Source organism: Cucurbita moschata, unplaced genomic scaffold (assembly GCF_002738365.1).
Source record: "Cucurbita moschata cultivar Rifu unplaced genomic scaffold, Cmos_1.0 Cmo_Scf00025, whole genome shotgun sequence".
NCBI classification, from domain to species: Eukaryota; Viridiplantae; Streptophyta; class Magnoliopsida; order Cucurbitales; family Cucurbitaceae; genus Cucurbita; species Cucurbita moschata.
Genome location: NW_019268541.1, coordinates 1,205,631 through 1,227,381, shown reverse-complemented (window position 1 = coordinate 1,227,381; position 21,751 = coordinate 1,205,631). Strand labels below are relative to the sequence as shown.

Here is a 21,751-nt window from a genome sequence, read left to right as displayed (position 1 = left end):
GGGGGGGGGGGGGGGGGGGGGGGGGGGGGGGGGCAAGTCATTGAAAATGAGACCACAAACCTGTTAGAACCCTCCAAAGCGGGACAAGCTTCCCATGCTACCTGTTGCATTGTTTTCCCAGTTATATCTTCCAATGGCATTAACTTATTTGCTTGCATAGAAAGCTTTTCGATTCCAACCGAGGCCAGACGCTGTAGTATTTCCATTATCCCAGAACCCATTTCTGCAGGCACTACCACCGGAGAAGAAACTTGCATAATCAGGTTCCCACCGCTCTTAGCATTCTGGAAAATTGCAGGATTCATAGTTCGCAAAAAACCTCCATTCTTTGTCTGGATAAATGGACCCAATCCTTCTCCGAGAGGAGGTAGGTCGAACGGGTCTTCACAAGGAAAATCAGATGGACTTCCAAACCCATGAGAGCTGCTGGATGGAGACTGCTGAAAGACTTCCTCATTCAATCCCCATTTGTGCATCAAAGCCTCAGTTTCCAAATCTTCCAACATCTTTGCCTTCGTCTTACTCCATACTGCTGCATCTTCTGTGAAGTCGATGGCTTCATTAGCATTGCCAATTGACGGAAGATCAAAAGATGTATCAGAACTTCCATTAAAATTATAACCACATGCTGGATAATTATCATCTTCAATATCAAAATCGAACAAGGAATAACCACCGGCTGCGGCTTCATCCTCGAATTGTCGTAACAGCTGCTCTCTTGGAGACTCTGGCTCGTTATCAGAACTCGAGCCAAATGGACTTTGCTCAATACCCAACATACGTAAGAAATCACTTTCCAAACATTCGTCTTCCAAAAACTCTTCGTCGAAATCAAGGGGTAGACACTCTCCAGTTGGTTCATCACTTGACATGAACTCTGAGTTATGCTCTTCTTCAGGAGACTCCAATGCTACTGTCTCCAGTTCAGACACGCAACTTAAAGCTGACTCCAACTCCTTCAGGATCGATTCTTTGGTATAAATATCATAATCATTTGAAGAACTATTACACGCAACAAGCTCCTCGGTGTAGTTATCATGCTTCTCCTTCTGTTGGTCAACCCTGCTACCCTCGTCATGAACCATCAATGATTCATTGTCTATTTCAGGGCGTCCAACTGAAGAGGAATCGACAACTTTTACATTAATTTTCTCCACCTGTTCCTCTGCTAACACTTCAATCTGTGCATCAATTTTCTCCCCCTGTTCCATGGATGACAATTCAATCCCTTGTTCTACAAATGAAAACTCAGTTCCACAATCAACATCGGTATTTTCATCCTCAGATTTCATTAGATGAGAATATTCAGTGCACACATCCAGCTTGGGGTTGCTGTCCGCTGAAGCATCAAATTCACCATCATCAAATTTTTTGTATAATACATCTACCGACTTGGCAAGTTCTAACTGCGGTACTGGTAAAACCTCATGAAGATCCTTTATATCATCTTCTGGTCGGGATGAAACAAGAGAATCATTATACGTCTTTCCAGGAGAACTCTTGGTATTCTGGATTCTGCTTCTTCCACCAGATTCACCGAACACCATCTCGGATTTCCCAATACCATATTTATTCTGCTTCGACTTTAAGGAATCGCCAATATGATTTCCAGAGGCAGTTAAATTATCACCCACCACTGTGTATCCAAAACTGACATTCATTGTGGCCCCTTTAGCCTTACCAGATAATTTAAAAATGGTAGCCCACTTACCAGAGCTCTTTTCTTCTTCTAACTCCTCCAATGTAAGGGGAAGAAACCTTGTTAAGTCAACCCGATGTTTCCCCAAATCAACCTCAGAAGCACCATATACAGAAGCATAGAGTAAAGAATGTTTGGCCTCGTACTTTGCAGAATGATGGGGTCCATTCCCCCTACCATGTACTGTACAAGTGCAGTACAACTCCTCTTCAAATTCTACCTTGCCCTGGACGACCTTCTTAGGGCGAGTTACCAATAAGCCATCCCGCCTCTTCCAGAACACACTTAGACTAAAATCATCCAGGTCCGAAGGTAACCCCTTGATTGATTGAACTAGGAGAGAGAAACAACAATTAAACTTGCGGTTTCGAACATGGGAGAACGCCTTCAAAGTCTTCCAACTCCAGATAGATTTCTTATCCTTACGTGTTGGATCTTCATTGCCGCTTTTTGGCTGCGATTTGGGATCAGGCAAATTGGTTTTCCCAATAGATCTTTGCCGAGCATTAGCACCAGAACTAGAATTCCTCAACGGATTTTTGGTCAGATAAAGAGCGTTGCTTATGGTTTCTATCTCATTCAACAACTTCTCACCACCCGCACGACCACCAATCTTCTTTGAATCAACTTTTGACAGCAACTTATCCGACCATGAGCTCTGAAATTAAATTAAACCAACATAAACAAGAAATTTGAAGTAATTTGAAAACACCATCTACATGCTAGATGCTTTTATATAACCAATACAAGGTGTGAAGCAAATATGATTTCCAGAAAGACGGCACATTGGAAATTTACGTAAGTAAAACAATTTTTAGCATCAGGACAGTGATATTTAAAATGAACTAAAATGAATGTGCACAATAAAAAGTAGCCCACCGGAGAAAGAGTCGCAGACGAATCCTTTCCATTGGTTGCTTCACCTGCAGCCTGTAAAGTTTCTTTTGTGCTAACACAGTCATCATTTTTTAGCTCAAGCTCAGCTAGCATAGATAAGGCATTTGAGCACTTGTCATCTACCTTCAAAGCATCATTAACCTACGGAAGGGACACATTATTGACTATACAAGATTAATTTCCAGACAGAAATATAGAAGCAGATGTGCCAGAAGAGTTAACGGACCAATTCAATGCTTAATTGAACATAATTTCTAGCTTTTGCAATGGATGCAAGCCTCAGGTAAGCATCGATAAAGTCTGGATACTGTAACAAATAAAAGAGGTGTTAAAAGCAAAGTGCAATAATGAACCCCAAAGAGCTACTAATACATACCTTAAATAAAATCAAGCGGTAGAGTGCACTTGCAACTTCAATGTTATGCAATTGCTCAAATAATCGAGCCAGGTTAAACAGACTTGTGACTTTCTTCCATGGCAGTACAATTGAACGACCTTCCCTCTCCAGTTGATAAAAGAGTTCCATGTCCTTGTATTGAAGAACAGACGCACTTGCTTCAATAGCAGTGCATCTCAATTTACCGTCAAAAAAATCTAGCCAAATTCCATCACCTAAAGCCTCCTTGAAATTTCTCTCAGCAAGCTAACAAGAATAGGAAGTAAGAAAGTATCTTGAAGAGGAAGCATTTAATAACTTTTGACAGAATAATTTTCTGTGGAATCAATTATAACCAACATCAAACCAAACAAACCTCAAACTCTTCTCTTTCAAAGTGAAGAACCCCAAGATTGTTGAGCACTTCAGTAGGTACCTCTTGACCTCCCTTTCTTAAGAGAATGCTAGCCTGTTGTAACACTCAACACCAAAAGAAATTATTAGATTAGAGCAGTAATAAATAAAAAGTTAGGAAGTAAATACCGATCATATAGAAAATCTGATTGCAAATAAAATAAAATTTAAATTATAAAAATAAAAAAATAAATAAAAAAGTCCCTACAGTTTTGAAGGCATCCAAAGCAGCATCTTCATCGGTTGAAATCAACAATTCTCCCAGGTCTAAAAAGGACTGCAATGCAATTTAATTCTACGTTATATTACATGTAGTGAAAACTAAACGGTAGCATGTTCATATATGTGGCAATAACAATGACATAATAGTACTTGCTTTGACAAAAAAACAGAAAATCTGGACATTTGTAGGAAAGCCTCCAATAAAAAAGTAGAAAAAATGTAGAAATGTGCAAGAACGTCGTCTTAAGGAAAAATGGAATGGCTAGCTGAACGTTCTAGCACAATTGGATTCTCTCTGATTTAATCATAAAACTAAAATCAAGAATACACAATATTCCAGTTCCAATTTGGGTGAAGGAACAGAAGAATAGATGGGTGTGGTGTGATGCGACATACAGCCTTACACCCCCCGAAGTTTAAAAAAAGTATAGAAGTATAACGAACAAAATAAAATCTTTAGGAAGTTCAAATTTTAATCTTGAACGTGCACCAGGCCTAATGTCACTTGGAGCCAATTGTTTTGTTGCCACCATTTTTCTGCTGATAGATTATAGTTACAAAGGCAATTCTTGCTAGCGCTTACAAAGAAAAGAAGTATTCTCATGATCATTAGAGTAAAATAATACGATCAACCACGAAAACTCCACAGAAGCTTATGAAAGAAATGATCTGTCAGTGCCAAAGCGCTAAAGGTAAGTGTTGAGGGAACAATTAGCATCTTAAGTTTTGCAGCTATGCAAATTAATAATGATATATTATGCTTTAGTATCCAGGCATGATCAATGATCGGGTGTCAAATAAAGACATCAAACATTAAGACTTGGAGATGGCAACTTGCAACATCAAGACATTATAAAGCCTCCCAACTCCCCCAACTTGAGGTCTACCTGTGCATCACGTGGATCAATTTTTGTAGCTTTCCTTAAAGCCTCCTGGGCCTTCTCAGACCGACCAAGCTGAACATAAATATGACCAAGTACCTATATCAAAACCAGTAACAACTAATGAGACAAAAAAAAAATGAAGGCTAGGAATACAAAAATCTAGGGCATACAAGTAACTGAAACACGAATCTAAATATCTTTTAGCTTCAACTCACTCACTTTCAATGTCCCACAATTGTTGGGATAAACCTTCAAAACCTTCTCCATGTTTGATAATGCACTTCCAAGATCTCCCATCTTCAGTTGAACCTGACCCAAACCTGAACCAAATAAACAACCAGAAATGTAGAAATTAACCACAAAGCACCATGGGAACATCAATAAACAGAATTGGCAAATTGACCAATAAACAGAATTAGGCAAATTGTTGAGGCTGTCATCACTTGAATAAAACTCCCTTTTATCAAACCATTCTCATGCCATTTGAACCCTAATTATAAATACGTATGAGACCCCCAATAGTCAATATTCATGCTAGGAAGGGGAAAGAAGGAAACGAACTTACCATGACAAGGAAATACAAACTCACGGGGTTTATTAGCTTCCTTTGCGGATGCCATGTAGTACAAGCCAGGTTTCTCATAGTCTCCCTACAGACATTCTACCATCGGTTCAGTAAGTCTTCTCCTCCACTTCTTAACGTTATGAGATCAAGATGGCTATCATACCTTGCTATGGTAAGACCGAGCTAGATTATAAAAAGAATGAGACTTAGTGGGTCCATGGTCAGCAATGGCAAATGCAGTTTCAGTCAATTGCTCCACCAAAAAGCGTTGACCAGTAAAGAAAAAGTGATTTGCCAAGTAATTCGGAGCCATTGCACAAGAAGGGTATATTTCAAATGCCTTCTGCATCTTTTCCATCCCGTTTCTAATTCGACTAGCTGCCATGGTGGATATACACCGCAATTGAATTACTCGAATGTATGGAAAAATATGACCGAGAAAAAATAACTTCCATGCGAAGGAAAGGAACCCATAATGAAACCTACCTTCATTTGTGTTCATATCAATGATTGCTAGAGCAACAAGAGCCTCAACATTTTTTGGATCCAACTGCAAGTATAAATTAAGAAATATTAAGCCAACATCAACTTCAAGTTGGTAAGTTCGCATGAGTTTAATGAATGACTGAAAAAACTAATAACACTAGCCTGCAAAACTCTCTCAAATGCTCGCTGAGCCTTTCCATATTGTTTCAATTTGTAGCAGCAGAGGCCTATGCCAAGTCTTACAGCAGCAGGGCAATCAGGATACACTTGCAAGGCCCTCTGTTTGCAAATTCATGTTACAAGACCAAAGGCGTCATCAAATTGGCTTGAGATAATTGTATCTTTCAATGAACTTAAGTAATCGTGGAAGAGAGCAAGTTGGCCCCCACTGAGCATAAAAGATTACAAAGCGGATTAAAAAATCACTTATTGCGCAGACATGTAAAGCCAACTAACCTTATACAGCTCTAATGATTCAGAATAATGTCCACGGTTGAATTCAACACATGCCTGCATATATGCCGAAGATGTTAAGGGGAGCAGAATAGATCAACCAACACATACTCCTTCAGTCTTATTGTAAGAATTGGATCAGACCTCAATCAAGTTACCGGCAAAGTCAAATATCAAGCAACAACAATAATTCTACGTCACATTGATGAGACCAGGGAAAGGCACATAACCCATCAGGTACATCAGAGAGAAATAAATCAATTCAATGAGAACTTTGAAATAGTGCATAAGAACTAGTACAGCACTCCTAGGCAATTGACTTTTTAAAAAGATAAGTATCAAACAAGATGCATTCCAACTGCAATTAACATTCAACTATTTCCAAATGTCAGATAAAATCGATGAGCAGATGCATTCCATCTGCAAGAGAATGTATAGAATAGTAGCGTTGAAATAAAATAAAATAATCTTTGGGAGAAAGCCACTCCAAAATCAAGTACTACTAAAGAATAAATTTATAATCAAGGGACCAAAAAGGTTATCATCTTCTAGATGGCACCTTCTTTTCCATGATCTAGAGTTACCAAATGAGTCAGGTGAAAGATTTTGGTCGTACTTGACCTAGAAGGGCAGGAACATTGTCACGATCTCCATCTAAAACAATCTTGAATGCAGCAAATGCCTGTTCAACTTCCCCTTTGGTCAATAAAAGCTGACCTGTGAACATTTCAAGTGTTTTAGTTCCAAGCATGCTTCAAAGACTAATCGAAAAGACATAAACAAAGGATGTTCGTGAGCAGTTTAAAATAGATAGCAAAAGATCATCATTTGTGTTTAATTTTAATGTCATAGCATAAAATTAAGCTTAAAACAAAAAAAAAAATTACTAGAAAAGTTAACCTTTTCCAACCCAAGTTGAAGGCTCGTGAATGTCAACTCTTGACGCTTTGTTGTAATATTGTGTAGCCAAAGTGAAATGTTCTTCTTTTTCTCGTTGTTTTGTCTCAATTTTTCCAAGATAGTGGTAGTAAGCACCCAAGGCATTTAAGATCGCGATTCTTTCATATCTAACATTAGCATAGAACTCATCAATATCTGCAAAAATAACAAAATTACAAAAGGTGAGTTAAGATTGGAAAACTATGTAGGCTATGAGCCTGAATATTCTATCAAGTAGCATTCAACTGATTAAGGTATTACATTTAGCAAAATAAAAATAAAAATAACCTAAATTCCAACATTTGAAAAGAAGCCAATACCTGGACTAGACCCTTCCTCCAGAATTTGACGGAATTGTTCCAGTTTTCCTTGCTTGAAGTATTCCCGCTGGGACGTGTCAACGAAATGGTACATGGAAACTCAGACACTAATGTAATACATGATAAAAGCAACCTCAAGAAATATATACTCAGATCATAGCAAGGTCAAAACGAATAGTTTTTCATAAAAGGCATGAACTTCTAAGTTTGATAGGGAAGTTATAATTGATCTTGAAGTAGCAATTTTCTCATTATAGCCCATCATCATTGGGACAGCACAAGACGTAGGTAAAGAAAATGATGGAAACTATATTTAAACTAAAATTAAATGTATATGAAATGCAAGATATTCGCAGCAATTCAATATATTAAACGGGTAAAAAGAATCCCATACTAAATAAATATAGCATTAAAATTGGTAGTTGGTGGAATGAACAAACTGAAAGTACAAAAGGAAACTACAAAAGGGGACTTCGATCCAATAAATCAAACTAAGTTCATATTTACGAGAAAAAAAAAAAGTAAAAAAAAAAACCTAGGGACAAATGCCCACAGAGATACATTAAACCTCACTACCTCCTAAACTTCAACACATGACCTCTCCTCCTCTCCAAAAATCTCATCGTTTCTCTTGAGTCAAGCTTCTCACAAAATAACAAACAAACAAACAAACAAAAACAAAAACAAAAAAAAAAAAAAAACTAGCTTGCCACAAAGAAATTCCATCCGCCCAAAAAGGTGAACTCAGGAGCAACTCCTCAATAATACCATATAAAGCAAAGGTAAAACCAATGAACCAAGGAGACTGGACAAACTGATAGCCCCATAATAGGTATAAAAGATTTAAGTGGTCATAAAAAACCTAGTGACATGAAGTTTTAGTAAACCCTCTAATATATTGGGAAGGACGTTCGAATAGGAAATACTTATACACATCTGTACCAACAAGAGCTAAGCTCATCTCCAAGCTTGCACAGTCACCAAGATTTTTTGCATATCTCTAAGTGTTCCAACAACCTTGCACACATCTCGACTAATCTCACAGGATATCTCGTTAACCCTTCAACACTTGGGTGCCAAAAATACCTATAAGACATTAAATCCTAAATAGGTGGACACCATGGATTGAATTTATTTCCTCTAAGCTCTTTATTATACAATCACCAACTAGTTTGCACAGTAGGTATGTGAAGTTCTAACTTATGTCAATCTAGTTTGCACAGTTACTCAAATGTAAATATAAAGCACTCATCAATCAAATTTTTCATCCCTGGCCAAAATTGAAGTTAGAAACACGATAGTTTGGTTCCACTCCCTTAATCAACAGCTTAAAAAGAGCTAGTTACATTAAAATTTCCGCAAAAAGAAGAAAAAAACACGCACGCACGCACAGAGAATTCGGTCACCGCCTCGTCCATGGGTAATTATTAGTAATATACAAGCACAATACTGCATCAACTTCACCCATTACGCATATTACACACAAAAATTCGTAATTAGGTATTCCGAACAGAAAACAATTCTTGCGACAGGATTCAACGTCACGAGATGTGCAAGGGAATGGAGCTGAAATCTAGCATAAAGATATATCTCATTTCATGTTTAGCGAGTAAAACGAACCGCGATGATTAGCCAGAGATCCAACGGAGCTTGCTCGGCCTTGAGCATATCGAGAATCTCGGAAGCGTCCCTAGGGAGTTGATCAAGAGCTACCCTGACCTCCTCCTCCGAGTTCCGCACCGGTATGTGCACACAGGCCATGGTTTTCCTTGGAAACGCCAAAGCAGGGCGAGCGGAGGAGGGGAAGAAAAGCCCAGAATTGCTCGCCGGAAAAACTCGCGTCTCTGTTTCTCTCTGTTCTCTCTGCTGAATTTTGGTTCATAGGGCACATCGGTATTTTGGTGTTTTTTTTTTTTTTTTTTTTCGGATTATTCTGATTTGAAATATGCGCCAAATCTAGTAAATAGAAACCAAATTCGAAAACGTGTAGGTGTCAAAATTACCTAAATGCCTACCCCTTATATGAGAGTTTTTATGATCGAGCTACCGAAAATGAAAGTACATATTATTGATATATATATATAATGTGGGGTGTAAAAATTACTTAAATGCCCTCTAATTTTTACCGCCTTATATGAGAGTTTTTATGATCGAGCTACCGAAAATGAAAGTACATATGGTTGACATATATATATAATAACTAATTTTTTAAAATATTTCTTAACCATCACGTCCTTAAATATAATTCTCATTCGAATGTGATATCGGTTCATTCATATATCCCTCATTTATTCGAGCATTACATCCTACCAATTTTCGTCTCGATTCATCTATGAACCACGCATTTTATTGGGAGATTTTACAATGTGATAACAATTATAATGATTCATATTTGTCAATGTTTACATTTTTTTATTCAGTAGCTCAATCCTATGAACTTCAAAGTTAAATAGTTTTATCTTAAGTGACTATCTATAAATTTTTATTAGAAGTACGTAAGCGAGAATAAATCATGCTAAAATGACTTATATTGGTCGGTAATAATAATTTTCATTCTTACAAGCAACTTGAAACAAGTAGACAACGTGTTCATGCAGTAGAAATGTCGAGATTTTCACGTATTTGCATAATTTTTATTGTACAATAAAAAAATATATCAATTAATCTCTTACGATCTATTTATCAATTGAATATATAAATTATCCACGTGTCACGTCAATTTAACACCACAAAATATAAATTACTAAAAAAACATTTTTAACCTCTCCCAATTTGTTTATAGAATTATATATATATATACACACGTGGAATTTTGTTTATAAAAAAAAGGTGATAAAATGTAATAAATAAAATTCGAAATTTTCATTATTAAAAAAATGGTCTTGCCGTTTGAAAAAAAATATGTTGATGGGAATAAATGCCTTAAAAGTTGGAATATACTTTTTTTGTATGGTTGGTCTAAGAACATGTGATATATATATATATTTAATTAACACTTTAAATGACGGTGAATAATTAAGACAAAAAGAAAAAAAAAAAGAGAAATATTATTTTAATTTGTAACGATTTAATATAATATAAGTTTAAACGGACCACGATTTAATAATAATAATGTTTGTTATACAATAATTTAATTTTTATAATTTATAAATAAAATTGATATCCAATAAAAAGTGTGAGATTAAGATTAAAATGTAATTTTTAATTAAATATTTTTATACGTATACGAAATTTTATTAAATTGTAATAATATTTTTCAATAATGATTAAATTTATACAAATTATACATAAATTGAATTTCAATAAAATATAAATATTTTAAATAATGTTTTAAACAATAAAATAGATATTATGTAAAGATTAAAGAAAAATGCATAAATTAAAATTATATTTTTAACCCTTACTTTTTTCGCACGTGGCTTGTGAGTTGGGCGGTTGATTCTCCACGTGGCTATGTTTATATTTTAATTTTATTTTTTTATTTGGAGTATTTGGAAAACGCACAAGGCAAGAAACCGCTAATGGAAAGTGGACAAGACGTGGCGCGGGTTTTAAATATTTAAAATCCTGCGGGTCAATGACTAGGCTCCACCCTGGCACACCTTTAATTTAAAACCCGCGCCACCTTTATGCTCATAAAAATTAAATATTAAAAAAAAAAAACAAATTCATATTAATTTCGCGGTATAATTAAAATAAGAATTGTTATATTATCTTGTCGAATTCTTTTTTTTTTTATATAAATAAAATAAGATTATTTAAGTAAGAAACTGATTTAAATATAATTAAATTAAAATAATTATAAAAATGTGGTTCTCTTTTGTAGCTTATCATTACACTACATTTTAATTATTTTATTGGAATATGTTGTAATAATTATAACATTTTTTAATTTAATTTAATCTCTGGGTCGTTTTAATTAGATTTATTTCCACGATTTTTATTTTTATTAAAATGGGAAAATTAATCGTCACACTAATCTATCGTCCAATCAAATATGAATCAAATTTTTGCTATTTTACCTAAATAGGTAATTTTATATATTCACGCGGCCAGCATTATAAATATTATATTAAATTATCAAATAAAAATTATATTACATATGATATGTGAAGGTTATGAAAACACATTTGTCGTGTATGTTTTAGTTATATATACACAAATATATTGTCGTAGTATATTATAATAACGTTGTTTATGTTAAACGTTTGCATTTAATATGTGTTGTGTATGTATGCTATTATATTTTGCACTTATACTCGTGTATAGATAAATGTTTGTTTTTCATGCACTGTTGACAATTACGTTTTAGTGTCGGAATAAACCGACAATTATTCTGCTTCATTTAAAATTGTAATTTTTATTTATTTTAACGTGTTGAATTAGATGCGAGGACTCGAGGACTTTTGTGATAAAAAAACATAATGAATGTATGTTTATGTAAATCTATGTAGTTATCTTGAGAACTAAATTGGACCAAGGTTGGAGTCGACGTCAAATTCTACTTTTTATTTATTTATTTTGAATTTAAATATTTATCACGTCAAAGAAAAATGACCCAATAAAGTGCACGAGATAAAATATATATTTGTGAAATTACCTTTCTAATTTTTTATTTTTTGGTATGACTTCTATTTCGTTATTTATTTTTAAAATACTATAGCAACATAAAATTATTCGAATGTGAAATCGGTTAATTTATGTACCTCTTCTTTACTTAGTGTTACCGTAACAATGTCTACAAAAAGAGTACAGAAAAAAAAAAAAAAAAAAACCGAGAATGCTATAACGTGGATTAAGACATTTATCTCTTATATTTGCAGACAAAAAACTATAGCACGTTATGTCAGATTCATCATACGATTCTTTTGGTAAACCGAAAATGACATTGCTTCTATTTTATTTGTGTTTTAACAAAGTAAATAATTATTTTTTAAATTTAAGATCAAAATCTATAATTTTTTTTAGTGGAATATTTATGTCTTAATAATTGTGATGTCCCACACGGGGAGAACAAACCACCATTTATAAGCGCGTGGAAACCTTTCTCTAATACTCTAATAGACATGTTTTAAAGCCTTGAGGGGAAGCCCAAAAGGGAAAGTCTAAAGAGGACAATATTTGCTGGCGGTGGCTCTGGGTCGTTACAAATGGTATTAGAGCCAGATATCGGACGATGTGCCAGCCTTCTCGCTGTTCTCCGAGGGGGTAGGCACGAGGCGGTGTGCTAGTAAGGATGCTGGGTCCCGAAAGGGGGTGGATTGTGATGTCCCACATTGGTTGGGGAGGAGAGAACAAACCATTATTTATAAGGGTGTCGAAAGCTTCCCTAGTAGACGCGTTTTAAAGCTTTGAGAGGAAGCTCGAAAGGGAAAGTCCAAAGAAAAGCCTTGAGGGGAAGCCCAAGAAAGAAAGTCCAAAAAGGACAATATCTACTAGCTGTGGATTTGGGTCGTTATAATAATATTTTTATAAAAGGAAATAATAAAGTTTGAATATTATTCAAATACTAGAAAATAAAAATTAATTTTTGTCTAGGTTTCTTAACACCAAGGCATATAAGTTATTATGTCCTAAGCGGCCACCTCCGTCACGTTAAGCTGCAGCCGTGGTGCGTCTCTTTCACTCTCGGAACAGGTGAAAGCTTCTGCCGCCATTTTTTTCTCCGTTCTTCTCGCTTCCCTGTATCTCTGCCTGAATATTCGCGTCAACTCACGCTATGAATAATTGCTTTTGCTTTCTCTTTTGTATTGGATTTGCATTTGATCGTTGAAGTTCAATGACTGATTCAATATCTCTCTCACTCATTACTTGTGTGCTTGTCGGGAATGCATTTGTTCCATGCATAACGATTGCGTTGCTCAATCATGCGTGCAAATTGTGTTTTCCATGAATCTGGCCTCTTATTCGTGATTTGTTTATATTCGTATTCACCAATTAGCATTTGATCCGTCCAAGATAATATGGCTAAGATAAGTTGACAGTTTTTGATCCGGTGGAGTATCTTCTTCTGTAGTTAGAATGGGATACTGTTTAACTCTTGTTGATTCGTCTGAAGCATGTCGGCATCCTAGATTATGAGAGTGTTCGTTGTTTGATCCAAATCGATCGATGTGTATATAACTAGACTACGGTTTTTGGTTCAACATCCCAAGTACTGATTTAAGAAAAGATTATGGACTTATTGCAGTTGCCAGTAGCAGATTTTGTGGATGGCCTTTTCTGCCTGGCTATTGTTCTCGTTGCTTTAATGAAGTGAATTTTAATATTCTAGCTCAAAAATATTGTCGTGTAGTGTTTTTTCCTAGCATGCTCGAAGCTTCTGATTGAAGCGAAATGATCCCTAAATGAAAACTTCGTCCACATAAGAGTTCACGGCTGAAGTAGTGAAGTTTATGGATCGAATTTCAAGTGGCATTTGAGAATGGAAACAATATCCTTCATTCTTCCTCGTGGACGATATTGTTCTAATTATAGTGTTATCCTAGTTGCATTCACTGTGCAATTTAATTAGGTCGACAAAGCCATTTTAAGATAAAGACGTGATAAGACTTGGGAATTTGACAACTAATTGTAAGTGATCATTATTTTTTCTTTTCAGTTTTGGACGAAGATTTGACTACTAATAGCCATGGAGAATGATCTGCTCAAAAACAGTACAGCTGGTCAAAGGAAGGTTTGTTCTGGCTTTCCCATCTATATTTCTGTTTGAAGAGTTTTAAATTTTTATTTTGAACTGATGAAATGGTCTGCTGCAGATGAAATTTGCGCCAAAAGCACCTCCTCGTCGTATACCAAAACCTGAAGTCAAAGAGTAAGCACACCGCTTTCAATTATAGTATCATCCCTAATTATTCCAAATTTCTGCTGCAGTCAAAATGTATGTTTGTTTTATGTAGAGAAATAGCAGAGGACGCTGATGCTGCTCAAGCCAGGGATTTACTTAAACGCTTTAATGTATGCCTGCTTTCATTTATTTTCTGTTGCCTGCATTCTTGAGCGTTTAGAATATCTAGTTGTTATACATCCTTGCTCTCTGTTTATCACTTTAATTTCTTGATGTCTTATTGCAGGAAACCACCCTAAGGGCAAGGCAAAGAATTGGGAAAAAAGGTGCGTTCCATAAACTAGTCATTGTTCATGGTTAATTTTTGTTCTGGTTTTGAGCTTTCATTATTTAGTACATAATTTTAAATTTTAATCTATTAATCTTTATATTGTTTTAGATTGGATCTGAAAGGTTATTCATATAGTGCTAGTTCTTGAGTATTCTTCTTTTAATCCCTCGAGGATTGTAGTTGGCTATCAATAAAAAAATTATTTCGTTTTTCATCTATTAGTCATGATATACGAATTTGTTACTAGTATCTATCTAGATTAGATAGATAGATATATTTATATGTACCTATGTGTTTATCTATTTGTACATGCGTGATTGAAATTATGTCTAAAGATTTGAATATCTTGGGCAATTTTAAATAGGATATTTCTTCCTAACACGAATGTCTTAGAAACACTTTGAGGTTGTGAAAAATGGTAATATGCTTTACTTTTCTTGACATTAGAACCATGTGCGTGGAGCAAAGCAGTTCTATATTTGAAATTTCTACCATTTGCGAAGCCAAAAGAGACCCCATATTAAGTTAATTAAACATATCACGAGCGTATAAGTTGTAGAATGATCTGTGGAGTTCTGATAATATGATTTGACATATCAATTATGCATCATGCAGCTTGTTCCAACTCTTCTACCTCAGGGGAAATGTGGTGAACTTCTGTCTGTTAATGAACCCTACATCCAATTGAAATTTACTAGTACTATGTTTAAAGATTTTTAGTTCTTTTAACACGTCTCGGTTTCATTGGCATTTTGTTATATTAATATGCAGCGGCACCTACACAAGTTGCATTTGGTTCTGGAGGTACATCAAGCACCATAAGATCATTTGGTATTTCAAAAGCTGGAAATAGACTCGGAAATGAAGGTTGGCTACTAAATTACTAAAATCTACGCTAGTCAAAATGTACTTTCTTGATTTACTGCACGTGAGAGGCTTTCAATGCACTAAACTGAAAAGGTGATTATGCAGATGGATCACTTCCGTCTACTACGAGTAAGGAGTATGTAGAACCATGGGTCAGTAAAACGTACAAACATACAAATCATCAATTATTTTTCTTTTGCGATTCTCATTTGTATCTGTATCTGTCTTCTCCATTAGTACGTCAATTTAGTACTTCAACTTTCATTTTTCTCCAGGATTATTACAGTTATTATCCTGTAACTCTTCCTATGCGGAGTCCATATTCAGGAAATCCAGGTATCTTTGTAAGTTTCATCTTATTTACAAAAACTAGAAGGAAAGTATTGCAGTGGACAACGGGATTATTCTGAAATGCACTTTATCTTCTACGTGTGTGGTTTCCATACTTATCACTTCTGGAGTACAGTTTTCATGGTGAAAACTACACCTGCATCCATGAAAACTGTCCCTGCGTCTTCTGCATCAACTATCTGCTCTAAGTTTTATGCATTACTTCGTAGATTCTCTTAACGAGGAAGAATTTGGAGAGGGTTCAGAAACCTTAAGCTATGATGAAAGAACAACAACTCCAGCAGTGGATCTTGGTCTATTGGTTAGTCACTGGATTCAGTAGGTGGCATATCTTGAGTCTCTTTGTTTCCACTTTTACAATTAATGGTTGATTGGCAGGAGGAGAATCCAGAAACAGACATATTTTTTCTGCAATTACCACCTATGGTGCCTGTGATAAAGCAATCCTCTACTGTAGAAGGGATTGGAGCAGCCAACAGCTCAGAATCACAACCTAGACAGAAAACCTGCTCTATGAATGAGTTACCTTCTGGCTCCATGGGTAAATTGCTCGTGTATAGGAGCGGTGCTGTCAAGTTAAAGCTTGGTGATATTATATATGATGTGAGTACATTTTTTAATCATAAACACGAGCATGCCAAGTCTGTTGTATCTACTCATTTCAACTTGAATGATCTCTTGAGATGAAATATTTTTTATTAGAATCATGAACTCTCTGCCTCAGTTTTCTGAAATTCTTCACTTGATGAAAGTACTTCGCTACTTCTGTTGTAGGAAGTTCTTAATTCTTATTGATTGAAGGGCTATTCTTAGATGAAATCTTTTGGGATTTTGTGTTCCTTCTCACACCAATTTTGAAATACGGGCAGGTTTCTTCTGGAATGCAATGTGGTTTTGCACAAGATGTTGCAGCTATCAATGTGGAAGGAAAGTATTGCTGCTTCATTGGGGAGCTTAGCAAGCGTGCCATTTTAACACCAGACGTGGAGTCAATGTTAAAGAACATAGAGGATTTATAATTATTTTCTCTGAAGGCGGGGTTTTTCCCTAGACATCAATGTAGAGATATTGACGAGAGTGATATTCTTCATCAAAGCTCCAAGTGGATATAACATCAAACGATACCAGCAGAAAAAAATGCACTGGTTCGTGAAAAGCAGAAGAGTGACTATTTTCTCTCTTGTTTAGTCCCGGGTGCCTAGATTTTTAATTACGAACAATTTTCATACGATCAAGTAGATCGAATGTATTAATTACAATTTTGACAAGAACAATAAATCTCATTCTACTTAAATATCTTGTTGGTTCTCATTTCTTAATGCATCTTAACACTATAACATGAACGTCATACATCATCATTACCTTAGCAAGCATCCATTGCCAATATAGGTTACATTCTTATTTTTCTAGGTTGACATAGTCACATAGGTGCGATTTTATCAAACATTAGGCTAAGTAATATGCTGAGTTACTTATGCTTATGAAATTTCAAAACATTCATCACTCGAATGTAGTACTTCATTTGTATGCAGCCTATAGTTGGTGAACTTTCAGCTGGGCTCCATGCTGTGGTTGAAGAGTCATGACAGTATGAGGAGCATGTGCGTAAGAAGGTGAGAGCTCAAAAGAGAAATTCTGTAGAATCATAGCCAATGCGATCTTAGCTTCTAACATAGCAAAATTTTGTCCAACACAGGTCCTAGGTCCCCAGCCAAAGGGAAAGAAGGCCAACTGATCTTTGCTTGCCTTCGAAACTCCTGCGGAGAATCTCTCAGGTTTGAACTCTTCTGCATCGTCTCCCCAGTACTCGGGGTCATGGTGAATAAGCAGCGTAGCTAAGGTAACATCAACCCCGGCAGGTATTAAGACTTCACCTATCTTTGTTTCTGCATAAGTATGTTGATATTGAGCAATAACTGGTGGGTATAACCTCAGGACTTCATTAAGTATCATGGTAACCTGCAGAGTATTGTTTATTGAATCAAAACCTTTTTTATCTGTTAGATTTTTGTAAAATTATAGAAAACTTGTACCAATAGATGAAGATTGCTAAGTGTGTAATGAAAACTCACAATCTTTAAGTGGTTTAAATTTTGAAAAGTTGGTTCATTCTTCCCACAAATTTGCAAGACTTCCTGCCTAGCTTTTTCTTGCCATTCTGAGTGCATGGCCAAAACAATGACTGTCCATGTAATCAAGCTTGATGTTGTTTCCTGCCCTGCAAGGTAGAACTGCTTGCACTCCTCCATCACTTCATCAGTTGTCAGTCCATCACCTTCTTGTTGATTTTCTTTCTTCCTCGACTGCAAGAGCATGCATAACAAGTCATCAACATTGTCTTCCTGGTTGCTCATGGAATTTTCTTTTCTTAGAATTATACTCTCTATTATGGTCTTGATCTCCTTGTTCAGCTTCTCTCTCCTCCTGTTTTTAGCTGTTGGAATAAATCTGCATATACACAAAGCCACAATTCAATCATGAAGGTTGGATTTCACAACAATTTTAGCTTCAGATTTTTTTGTTGTTATAAAACTTGGGTGGGACTGAACACTACTTTTCTTATCTTCTGGGACAACTTCTATTCCATTATGGTTTTTGGTTTCTCTTGGCAATATAGTTTGTTTGGGAAGAGATTGAGCTTCAACAAAATAGTAAATATTCTCAAGACGTGTATTCGGGACCATATTGATCACGGAAGGATTCATGTTCAAGGTTTTCCTAGTCCTTCTCATCCATGGACTCCTGACATATAGCCAAGAATAGAGCTCGTTCAATAAATTCCTACCTCCATCTATCTCCAGAATGTTTGGATGCTAAGAGATACACTATCCATGGATTACCAAACAAACTTGTAAGCACTCACAATTATGTTCATTTACTGATCATTCTCACCCCAGATATTCGAAGGACAGGAAAATTATAGGTGGTAAGGGGAAGCAAAATTTAACCTGAAACCAGGAAGATACAAGGTCTGCATGGCTTCAACAGTAAAAAGAGTGAGTTGTTTGAGAAGTTCAAAAAGTTTCTTCCCTTCTTCAAAGTTGGAGCCAAAGGCTGCCCTGGATATAACATCTGCCGTTAGTCTCTGAATTTCAGGCCACACATCCACTTCAACACTCTCTTGATTTCCAGCCATCTCCTTCCAGCGCTCTATCATGTTGCTACAGCTTATGGTGAAGGCTGGCATCATTCCCTTCATCAACCAAACATTATCATTATGTTCTTAACTTCCACCACTCTAGTTTACAACTTAGCCAAGGAATTCTTAAACTGTGTATGTACCTTGAGCCTTTCCAGATGAAAAGCAGGATTGATAATCCTCCTGTGTTTAGCCCATTCCTCCCCTTTAAGAGTAGTTAATCCCTTGGTCAGCTTCAGAATAAGTGGGTTCATCGGTGGCTTCTCAAAGCTACCCTCCTTGTTTGATAGTACTTCTTTCATCATCTCGGGGGCCTTCACCATCAATCTCGGACTTGTCCCAAACCAGCACATCGATAACTTTCCTACACATAAATGACAGAAGAATTAAGATCCATTCTAATACTAGACACAACACGACACGGTACAACATACCATATATTTTAGCATACACTGACATGAATGGATCGATAGATTCATTCTAATACTAGACATAGCACACCATGACATGGTACAACATACCATATTTTTTAGCATACACTGATGTGAATGGATCGATAGATTCATTCAATACTAGACACGACACAACTCGGTACAACATACCATACTTTTTAGCATACACTGTCGTGAACAGATCCACAGATTCATTCTAATACTAGACACGACACGACACAACATACCATACTTTCTAGCATACACTGACGTGAATGGATCGACAGATTCATTCTAATACACGACACGACACATTACAACATACCATACTTTTTAGTATACATGGACCTGAATGGATCGACAGATTCATTCTAATACTAGACACGACACGACACAGTACAACATACCATATTTTTTAGCATACACTGCAGTGAACGGATCGACACGTTGAATGATCTGATGGTCTAGATTCATGGGAGTCGACCACGCTTCAGTGATCATGCTCACATACTCTTTGGCATCACCAACCAAAGGCTTGTAGGAACTGCCCCTAACTCCTTGTCTTTTCAACTGTCTCTCCACCAATTTGGGTCTCCACCAAATGGAGTAGAAAGCTTTTGCCACTCCAAAAACAACCAAGCAAAGTGCCAATGAATAGAACACAAAGTACTCCATTTTTGTGCTTTTACAGACAAAAAAAGGCCTTGATCTCATACAGGATTTTGTTGTTGTTCCATCATTTCTGTAGGACTTTATATTTCCAGCTGGTCAAACTTCTTATCTTCAAGAGCTAAAGTTTGTCATAAAAAAATTTTAAAAAAATTATGAGAATTGTTGACAATTTGTTCTTGCGTGAGGACCAAGATGTTAAAGGCCCACCTTTGTGATTAAAATATTGGGCCGTTATTTCTGTTGGGCTGGGCCCGCTGTTGGGTCGGTTATGCGTGTCGGGCAAGATATTGAAATTTGTACACTTTTTTTAATAAAATAATCAGAGTAATTATTAAAATAGTTTGAAATTTACCTTTCATATAGGATTTTTTATTTTTATTTTTTAATTTAATCATGAAGCTAAAAATATTTGAATTTCTAATCTGGATGAATAAAAAAAATTATATTAACTATTTTCTCCCACTTTTTAAATTAATAAAATTTATATTTGTATTTTTACATAAACCCAAAAAATACGAGAGAAATTAATTTTCATTTCTGCCTCTTTGGAAACCCAAAGGTCAATTACATTTATTTCTCCAATATTAATTAGGCATAAAATTAGCTTATTATTCTCCGAGAAAAAAAAATAGACTCTTAAATGTGTCGGGTTATATCAATTTTAATCTTAAACTTAAAAAAAAATATTGCATTTGTAATGCTCTAATAAGTTTCTTTTTGTACGCTTCTATTGATTTTTCAATTGGTTGACAAAAGTGGTCGTGTTGACTTTATAATTGATTAAAACTTAAAGACATTAAACGTCGTTATTAAACGTAATCTTGATTACCCTAAAAAAAATTACTGTGGTAACATCAAAAGTAGTAATAACTACACCAATGGTCAATGTAAAATTGATAATTCTATGGAGAGTTGTAATGTTAACTCGTAAATTAAAGTACTCATATCAATCTCGTGAGATGCATTTGAGAATCGTCCTTTAAATTATATTTCTAATGTTTGTGAAATCGAAAGAATAAGAAATAGGGTTCGGGTTGAGAAATTGGCATGGAATTATTTGAACTAATCTCCAAGGTGTCTTTATGATTGGCCTCTTTTATTAAGTATTTATCTAAGTTTTATTTGTTTTAAAAAAATTAATACAAAATAAAAAGTACACAATCAAATCATTTTTTAATTATGATTTAACTTATTTAAAATTATATAAATATTGATTTAAGAATTAAAACTACTCTTTACACAATTAAAATTTATATAACTTCGTTCATTAAATAAATAAATTAATTAATCAATGTATCATTATCATGGAAACTCGTTAATATTATGTTAATTGACTCTTTGTTTTAACATTTAATGTATAAATTAATACATTTTATCTCAACAAACTCAATAGTTAAATAAAAAATTAATCTCATTAATTATTATTTATTAACTAATAATTTCATGCATTATTCTTATGAATTTTAAATTTATATAAATAGAATTTTAAAAATTGTTTAATTCATTATGAATTTATTACACACCAAATTGAAATATTAAAGATTTTTTTTTAATTTAAAAATTAAATAAACAAATCTCAAAATTTGAAGAATTGAAATTGTAATTTAATTTATTAACAAATTTTATTTTTTTAAGAAATACTCATTAAAACTAAATCTATAAACTATACCAATATTATATATATATATATATATATATATATATATATATATATAAACTGTTAATTATGCCAATTATTTACGTATGATTTATATGGATAAAGTTTAAATTTTATGATTAATACGACGTGAAGATTTATCTAAGTAAAATCAAGGGCATTTACGAAAATTCACTCCAAAACTCCAATGGATAAGTCAAAAAAACGAATAATAATAATAATATATATAATGTTAAAACAAAAAAGAAAAAAAAAAAAAAA

General features: G+C 34.9%; 3 protein-coding genes across 5 annotated transcripts in view; 1 reads left to right on the top strand and 2 right to left on the bottom strand.

Moving 5' to 3' along the window:
- LOC111461791 (protein PLASTID MOVEMENT IMPAIRED 1-RELATED 1-like) overlaps positions 1 to 9,171 on the bottom strand; it is an 11,011-nt gene extending 1,840 nt beyond the window's left edge. Inside the window, exons 1-17 of one of the 2 annotated variants that reach the window (XM_023105444.1) lie at positions 8,876 to 9,171; positions 7,256 to 7,322; positions 6,897 to 7,091; positions 6,613 to 6,713; positions 6,000 to 6,053; positions 5,706 to 5,822; positions 5,544 to 5,607; positions 5,221 to 5,435; positions 5,058 to 5,142; positions 4,712 to 4,812; positions 4,496 to 4,588; positions 3,595 to 3,663; positions 3,349 to 3,441; positions 2,973 to 3,239; positions 2,823 to 2,903; positions 2,579 to 2,737; positions 61 to 2,357 (exon numbers count right to left, since the gene is read on the bottom strand). In XM_023105444.1, the coding sequence (XP_022961212.1) occupies positions 61 to 2,357; positions 2,579 to 2,737; positions 2,823 to 2,903; positions 2,973 to 3,239; positions 3,349 to 3,441; positions 3,595 to 3,663; positions 4,496 to 4,588; positions 4,712 to 4,812; positions 5,058 to 5,142; positions 5,221 to 5,435; positions 5,544 to 5,607; positions 5,706 to 5,822; positions 6,000 to 6,053; positions 6,613 to 6,713; positions 6,897 to 7,091; positions 7,256 to 7,322; positions 8,876 to 9,016 (4,199 nt within the window). In that variant the 5' untranslated portion in view covers positions 9,017 to 9,171. Of the gene's footprint in view, positions 1 to 60; positions 2,358 to 2,578; positions 2,738 to 2,822; positions 2,904 to 2,972; positions 3,240 to 3,348; positions 3,442 to 3,594; positions 3,664 to 4,495; positions 4,589 to 4,711; positions 4,813 to 5,057; positions 5,143 to 5,220; positions 5,436 to 5,543; positions 5,608 to 5,705; positions 5,823 to 5,999; positions 6,054 to 6,612; positions 6,714 to 6,896; positions 7,092 to 7,255; positions 7,323 to 8,875 lie in introns of those variants that run through there. The other variant, XM_023105445.1, reaches the window with a different exon arrangement.
- Positions 9,172 to 12,806: 3,635 nt separating this feature from the next.
- Positions 12,807 to 16,885, top strand: LOC111461827. The gene is made up of 11 exons (XM_023105515.1): positions 12,807 to 12,892; positions 13,857 to 13,931; positions 14,014 to 14,069; positions 14,155 to 14,212; positions 14,329 to 14,368; positions 15,145 to 15,240; positions 15,346 to 15,392; positions 15,516 to 15,576; positions 15,801 to 15,892; positions 15,970 to 16,194; positions 16,461 to 16,885. Exons 2-11 carry the CDS (start codon positions 13,887 to 13,889, stop codon positions 16,608 to 16,610), a joined length of 870 nt encoding a protein of 289 aa, XP_022961283.1. The 5' UTR covers positions 12,807 to 12,892; positions 13,857 to 13,886; the 3' UTR covers positions 16,611 to 16,885.
- On the bottom strand, positions 16,851 to 19,881 carry LOC111461826 (cytochrome P450 CYP72A219-like). Of its 2 annotated transcripts, none has more exons than XM_023105512.1 (5): positions 19,569 to 19,881; positions 18,874 to 19,094; positions 18,540 to 18,784; positions 17,664 to 18,039; positions 16,851 to 17,550 (listed from the first exon to the last, which is right to left on the bottom strand). In XM_023105512.1, exons 1-5 carry the CDS (start codon positions 19,873 to 19,875, stop codon positions 17,125 to 17,127), a joined length of 1,575 nt encoding a protein of 524 aa, XP_022961280.1. In that variant the 5' UTR covers positions 19,876 to 19,881; the 3' UTR covers positions 16,851 to 17,124. The 2 variants fall into 2 exon arrangements, with proteins under 2 accessions (XP_022961280.1, XP_022961281.1); XM_023105513.1 differs by lacking the exon at positions 19,569 to 19,881 and adding an exon at positions 19,252 to 19,481.
- Between the last annotated feature and the right edge of the window lie 1,870 nt (positions 19,882 to 21,751).

What these genes read in the sequence shown, in the direction of transcription:
- LOC111461827 (XM_023105515.1), top strand. Translation starts at nt 13,887, where the DNA reads ATGGAGAATGATCTGCTCAAAAACAGTACAGCTGGTCAAAGGAAG. An exon ending in CAGTGGATCTTGGTCTATTG is followed by an intron (nt 15,893 to 15,969) that starts GTTAGTCACTGG and finishes GTTGATTGGCAG; the next exon opens with GAGGAGAATCCAGAAACAGA. An exon ending in TTGGTGATATTATATATGAT is followed by an intron (nt 16,195 to 16,460) that starts GTGAGTACATTT and finishes AAATACGGGCAG; the next exon opens with GTTTCTTCTGGAATGCAATG.
- LOC111461826 (XM_023105512.1), bottom strand. Translation starts at nt 19,875, where the DNA reads ATGAGATCAAGGCCTTTTTTTGTCTGTAAAAGCACAAAAATGGAGTAC. An exon ending in AGTGTATGCTAAAAAATATG is followed by an intron (nt 19,095 to 19,568) that starts GTATGTTGTACT and finishes ATTTATGTGTAG; the next exon opens with GAAAGTTATCGATGTGCTGG. An exon ending in TTGTATCTTCCTGGTTTCAG is followed by an intron (nt 18,040 to 18,539) that starts GTTAAATTTTGC and finishes GTGTATATGCAG; the next exon opens with ATTTATTCCAACAGCTAAAA.